Source organism: Lycium ferocissimum, chromosome 11 (assembly GCF_029784015.1).
Source record: "Lycium ferocissimum isolate CSIRO_LF1 chromosome 11, AGI_CSIRO_Lferr_CH_V1, whole genome shotgun sequence".
Taxonomy (NCBI): domain Eukaryota; kingdom Viridiplantae; phylum Streptophyta; class Magnoliopsida; order Solanales; family Solanaceae; genus Lycium; species Lycium ferocissimum.
This window is the reverse complement of record NC_081352.1, coordinates 18,515,038-18,521,353: the sequence shown is the minus strand read 5'-3', so window position 1 is coordinate 18,521,353 and position 6,316 is coordinate 18,515,038. Positions and strand designations below refer to the sequence as shown.

Genomic DNA, 6,316 nt, shown 5'->3' with positions numbered 1-6,316 from the left:
GTAGTAGTCACCTTTCAAGTGTCCCTTATACCCACAATTCTCACACACCATACCTCCAGGTTTCCTCGGATAAGAATTTTGAGAGTTTTGCCCATTGTAGAAGTTTTGGCCTTGGCTAGTGTGCTGTTCAGTGTTGTGATATGTTTGATTTTGGTTAGAGCTTTGTCCAGAATAGAGATTTGGATTTTAATTTCTGTTTGTGATCTGGTTATAATTTTGATTTTGATTTTTGTTTGTGATCTGATTATGATTGGAACTCTATCCCTGGTAAAAGTTTTGGCCTCTACTTGCTAGCATGGTCATGGGTTCCTTACTTGTTGCTCCTACTCCCATGGTTCTTTGACTTTCTTCCTGAACTACTACAACATATGCTTGGTTTACAAAGAGGTGCAGGTGTTCTCAATAAGATATCACTTCTAACATGTCCAAAAGTCTCATTTAGTCCTATAAGGAATTGCAACAGTCTTTGTGAAGTCAAATGTTCTATATAAGGCCTAGCTTCCTCACATTCAGATGAAGGAGGTGGAACTAACATGTCTAATTCATTCCATAAATTCTTCATTCTACTATAATATGTGGTAACAGTATCCATACCTTAAGTCAAAGTTGCAATCATAGTCCACAAGTGATAAATTCTTATCAAATTTGATATATCAAATCTCTCTTTGAACTCATTCCAGACTGCTCTTGCATTAGTTGCAAACATAATCCCCGTCATCAGTTCAGGTGCAACCGTACATCCAATCCATGAAAGCACAATCGCATTGCATCGTTCCCAATGTTCAGCCAAATCTCCCCTATACATGTCCTTTGGACATTTTCCATTTACAAATACAAGCTTATTTTTCCCAAGCAGTGCTAATTGCATCGAACTACTCCACAAGCCATAGTTTTCTGGTCCGGTGAGCCTTGTCGGGATTAAAACCGCTCCCGGTGTATCTGAAGCTTGAAGATATAGAGGATGGTTGTGATCTAACTGTGTTACTTCATTTCCTTGGTTTGCAACACTTCTGACTTCATCTACCGCCATTGTTGCACCAATTCAAGCTTTTCTAGGTATCGATTACTTCTAATCCCAAAGACCGATGCTCTGATACCATGATAGAATGTATTAATCTGTGTAATTGAACTCTAATTCAAGCTAATTTGAACACTAATCTAATACTATGCAATCTGAGTTAGTACTGATACTAACCCTAACTATTTGGGGAGAACACAGTTATTGAGAGAAGTAGATAGAAGTAGAGAGAGAAACATTTTTATTGATTGTGTTTATTCAATTGAGTACAATGCTCATACATAGATATTTATCAAGTTTGATATGATAGCTACACCCTTGTAGTCTTGTTTATTTACACTTTGCACCCTATATATTCAATAATTTCCTTACCCCTTTTCCCCTCCACTTCTCCTTATGTAATTTATAAATAAAAACACCTACTTGCTATACTTCTTTTTTGATATGATATACAGCGATCATCTTAATCTAGATTCATGCAAATAGAAATCAAGTTTCACCAAAAGTCTTTCTCTTTTTGTAACTTGATTGAGACTTTTAATTATTATGGAAGTATCTTGTCCATCCAAAGAAATATTCATTGGGTGGTAACCTACTTGATATACAACAAAGCTCGAGAGAACAAAAGTCCAAATAAGTTTCAACCAGAAAAGACGAGCAAAGAGCTTGCAGCAAAGGTCAAATTGTCAAGAAATATGAAAACTTTCGGGGATCAAGAAAGTCAACATTTACATGGTTTCATACCATGAAATTATTATAGTATAAACAGTGGCGGATCCAGGATTTTCACTCAAGGTGTTCGGAAAAACAACTGGACCACTTGACCTCGTCTTATGCATTTGTTCAGGGTGTTCAAAAGTTAATATATGTACATGAACACAAAAAATTTACCCTAAATATACACTGTAATTTTTTGCTCAGGGTGTTCGGGTGAACACCCTGGGCCATGACTAAATCCGCCCCTGAGTATAAATTACATGAAATATCTTTATAATATGGGTCAATTATAAATATATCTATACTTTAAGCTCAAAAACTCAAACTCCTATACTAGTACAAATTCTACACAAATATATAATAGCTTGAATACTATTTTAGATTTTACTAGGGTGTTAACTGTCTAGTTTAAAAAAACATGAAAACTAAGTGATAAATGTGTTAAAATATAATTAATAAAAGACAAGCCTTATAAAGTCAATGGCCATCTTGTATAGCAGTATACCTTATTAATTCACATTAAAGCATACTACCGAATTCCAAAAGAACTAATTTAGTAAGACTTGTGATTTGTGGAGTCTTCGTTAGATTGTATAGGATGGCCTTCAATTATTGAAAATGTCAGTTTCAATATCATAATTTTATCATGCTCAGGCGAAAAAGTCAATTTGGGTTGTTCTTCCATCTTAAAAGTCTGAAATTGAATGTATCTACCATATATTTTCATACCTTCACAATGGTCCAGCGTTCCAAATTCCAAGTTAACGTATCCATTACACAAGGCTTACCTCACTAGTTACTTGTGTTTGCCTATACGGACTTAACTTTTATACATTGATAGTATAATAATTTTTAAAATATTAATCCATCTTAAATAGCTAGTAGTAATTGACCAAAAAAGAAAGTTAAGATTATATACCATGTTAAAACTTGATTGTCTTTTACGCTATTAGTACACTACACATTAGTACAAACCTTGTCAAAATTGAAAGATTTCATATCTCCTGGCAGTATTCCGTTTGGACAACATTTTGGTTGAGGTTAAAGTTGAAAACCAGTATTTGGACCTAAATTTTACTTGGAAAAAAGTTGAGATAATTTTGTGAATGAAAATCATACAATTTTTTTCCTCTCATCACTTCCTCTTGAAAAATTGGAATATTGAAATGCTAGACTTAAAAATATCACAATTAAGTATTAATGTTAGAATAGTAAGTTAATTATTAGTAACCGTTGGAAAAAGAGGGGGAAAAAAAAAGAGCAAAATAGAAGAACTCAAAATCGAAATCGATCATTCCTATTAATTGCCAAAGAAAATTCCCGTAAACAGTGTTCTTCCATTAAAGTTCGTTAACATACATATCAATCCTCTTTGACAATTTGCATTTCGACAAAATCTTCTTTGACAAATTGTACAGTACATAATATCTTCATGGCCGTACCTTATTCACACATTCTTCTCCAACATCTTACGTAACTTTAATTTCTTTTCTTTATTTCCACCCTCTCAATAGGGTTACTTACAATAAATTTCTTATTGTTTGTTTCTCATCAACTCCTGAGTTTTCCTCCAACAGTGTCCAGATTGTTACGTCTGTTATTTTTGTTTCTCAAGAATACATGATGAGGAATTCAAGAAAACACAAAATGGGGACGGAAGAAAACACCATCCCTAGGAAACAAACGTTTGGGAGCATGTTACAATCCGATCCAAATCATGATCAAGATGAATACAATACTAATTTTTGCATGAGCAATATATCCGAAGCTGGCCCTGCAAATTACGATAATCGCCCTTCCGGATTGAGCTCGGACTACAACATGATGATCTCTCCTTCACCTTCAGATCAGGACCACTATTCATTATCTTCTCCATATTCAATGCCTTCGATGGATTTAACATCTCCTTTATCGAAATCTCCATGGTCCTCTAACATCGAAAGCTTTCCATACACGGGCCTTATGGGCTCCCTTGTTCGTGAAGAAGGACATGTATATTCATTGGCAGCTTCTGGGGACTTGTTGTATACTGGATCAGACAGCAAGAATATTAGGGTATGGAAGAATCAGAAAGAATTTGCTGGATTCAAATCAAACAGTGGATTGGTGAAGGCAATAATCATCAAAGGAGAAAGAATCTTCACCGGTCATCAAGATGGAAAGGTAATGTTGAGATTTGTAATCATCTCATCTAAAAGTTTAAGCGACTAGAAAGAACACACTTTTATTTAATTTTCTTAATTATATCTTAAACACGTACCTTCACATGCAGACCTGATAGAAAATTCTTTTTGATATCGGGAATATCAAAATTCATTTCGATGTAGGGAGGTGATATTCCATGTTGAATTGTGTGTTTAATTCATCTAAAAGACTTAAAATTCTTTTTGTTATCGGTGTGGCAATACCATGTTGAATTGTATGTCTAATTTGTCTAAAAACTTAAGTTGTTACAGATAGAGCCGGAGCTAGAATTTTTAGTTTATGGGTTTTGAATTATTATTTTTTTTGTTTACTAGATTCTGGATATATTATTTGTACATATCAAATGAATTTTTTAACACAAATACAGAGTTTGAGCCAAGCTAATGAATTCCGCTTAACCCATAACTAAAGGGGTGGCTAACATTTTATTTTTTTAATTGTGTCTTCACCAGGTACGAGTGTGGAAGGTTTCTTCAAATGATCCAAACGTTTACAAGCGCATTGGAACATTACCAACTTTGAAGGCATATATAAAAAGTTCAATGAATCCCAACAATTACGTTGAAGTGAGAAGAAATAGAAATGCCGTTTGGATCAGACATTTTGATGCTATTTCATCTCTTAGCATGAGTGAAGACCAAAATCTCTTATATTCAGCTTCGTGGGATAAAACCATAAAGGTTTGGAGAGCATTTGATTTTAAGTGTTTGGAATCTATAAATGCCCATGAAGATGCAGTAAATTCAGTAGTTGTTGGGTTTGATGGGCTAGTTTTTTCAGGCTCAGCTGATGGAACAGTAAAAACTTGGAGAAGAGAATTACAAGGGAACAAAACAAAACACTTCTTTTCACGAACGTTGTTAAAGCAAGAATGTGCGGTAACATCCTTAGTTGTTGATCCTAGTTCCAATTTTCTCTATTGTGGTTCATCTGATGGACTAGTCAACTTTTGGGAACGCGCCAAGTTCTTGTCACATGGAGGAGTTCTCAGAGGTCATAAAATAGCAGTTCTTTGCGTAGCCACCGCAGGGAATTTAGTTTTTAGTGGATCAGCTGACACAAATATTTGCGTGTGGAGGAGGGAAGGTAGTGATCATACATGTTTATCAGTGTTGAAAGGACATTCTGGTCCTGTTAAGTGTATGGCTGTTGAAGAAGATTGTGGACCAACAAGTAATGGTGATCGGCAGTTTATCGTGTATAGCGGTAGCCTGGATAGATCAGTGAAGATTTGGAGAGTGTCATCATGGCCGCCAGCCATGCAACCACAGCTTCAAGACCAGTCCCAATGGGGTACGAATTAGTAAAGGCGAATTTAGGATGTAGAGTATGTGGATTCAAGATGAGTTGAATCAAATTACAGGTTATATATTTCCTCAGTCTCAATGTATGTGACATTATTTGGCTCGGCATGTGTCGTTCATTTTGAAAGGAATTGATAAAGACATAGTGTCACATAAATTGAAACGAAGGGGTATATTCTGAACATTTTACATGTATATAGTTCGGCAACCAATATGCAAGATCAACAACATCAACCAGTCCCCAAGGGGGTATGCGTTAGAAGAGTGAATTTAGGATACAAAGTCAGGGAGTACAAATGAGTGTATTTTTAGTTTTTTTCATATGTATATAGTCCGGCAGAGATGCACGAACATCAAATTCAGAACCAGTCCCAAGGATGTACGGTTAGTAGAGGCAAATCTAGAATGTAAAGTTAATGTGTCCAAAATGATCAGGTGATTGTATATGTATACATTTACACTTTTTAAAAATATGTATATATATAGTTCAAGCTAAAATAAGTTCAATTAAAATTGCAAAATTATCAAAATCCGCCTCAAAATTATTGTCGCCAACCTTTATTCCGTAAATTTGTAGCTTATCGTTGTAAGGTAGAACTGTTAGCCAAAAGAAAAGATGGAAAATGGTTGGAACACAATAGAGAGGATATGGCAAATCTATAGGCGCGGCTACCTTTGGGGTTGACCAAGAAAAGTACAAAATTTAATTTTTCGATATCTTTATTGTAGCTTCTTTGATGAAAATTGTGGAGTCCGTTGCGTTTTGCACCTCTAATGTATGTCCTTTTTTGTGATCTACACCCTGTCCTATTATTTTTTACGATCTACACCCTATCCTCCTTATTTTTGTGCAAACAAAAGAACTGCTCTTTTTAAAAAGTTTTCAGAAGGGTAAAACAGGAAATACAAATAAGAATACAAAATAAAATGCATAAAATTTTAAAAGAGCTCAAAAAAGAAAAAAGATGTTGGCCTATTTCCAAACCAAAACTACCCATTCACTGTATAGTCGTATTTGTCTTCTTGTTGATAGAAAATATACCGCTCATGTGCAGAACTCCACATAACACAC

General features: G+C 34.9%; 1 protein-coding gene across 1 annotated transcript; it reads left to right on the top strand.

Annotated features, from left to right (window-relative positions):
• The first annotated feature begins 2,741 nt into the window (after nucleotides 1–2,741).
• On the top strand, nucleotides 2,742–5,748 carry LOC132036398 (protein JINGUBANG-like). Its single transcript, XM_059426733.1, has 2 exons — nucleotides 2,742–3,898; nucleotides 4,393–5,748. Exons 1-2 carry the CDS (start codon nucleotides 3,356–3,358, stop codon nucleotides 5,242–5,244), a joined length of 1,395 nt encoding a protein of 464 aa, XP_059282716.1. The 5' UTR covers nucleotides 2,742–3,355; the 3' UTR covers nucleotides 5,245–5,748.
• The last annotated feature ends 568 nt before the right edge of the window (nucleotides 5,749–6,316 follow it).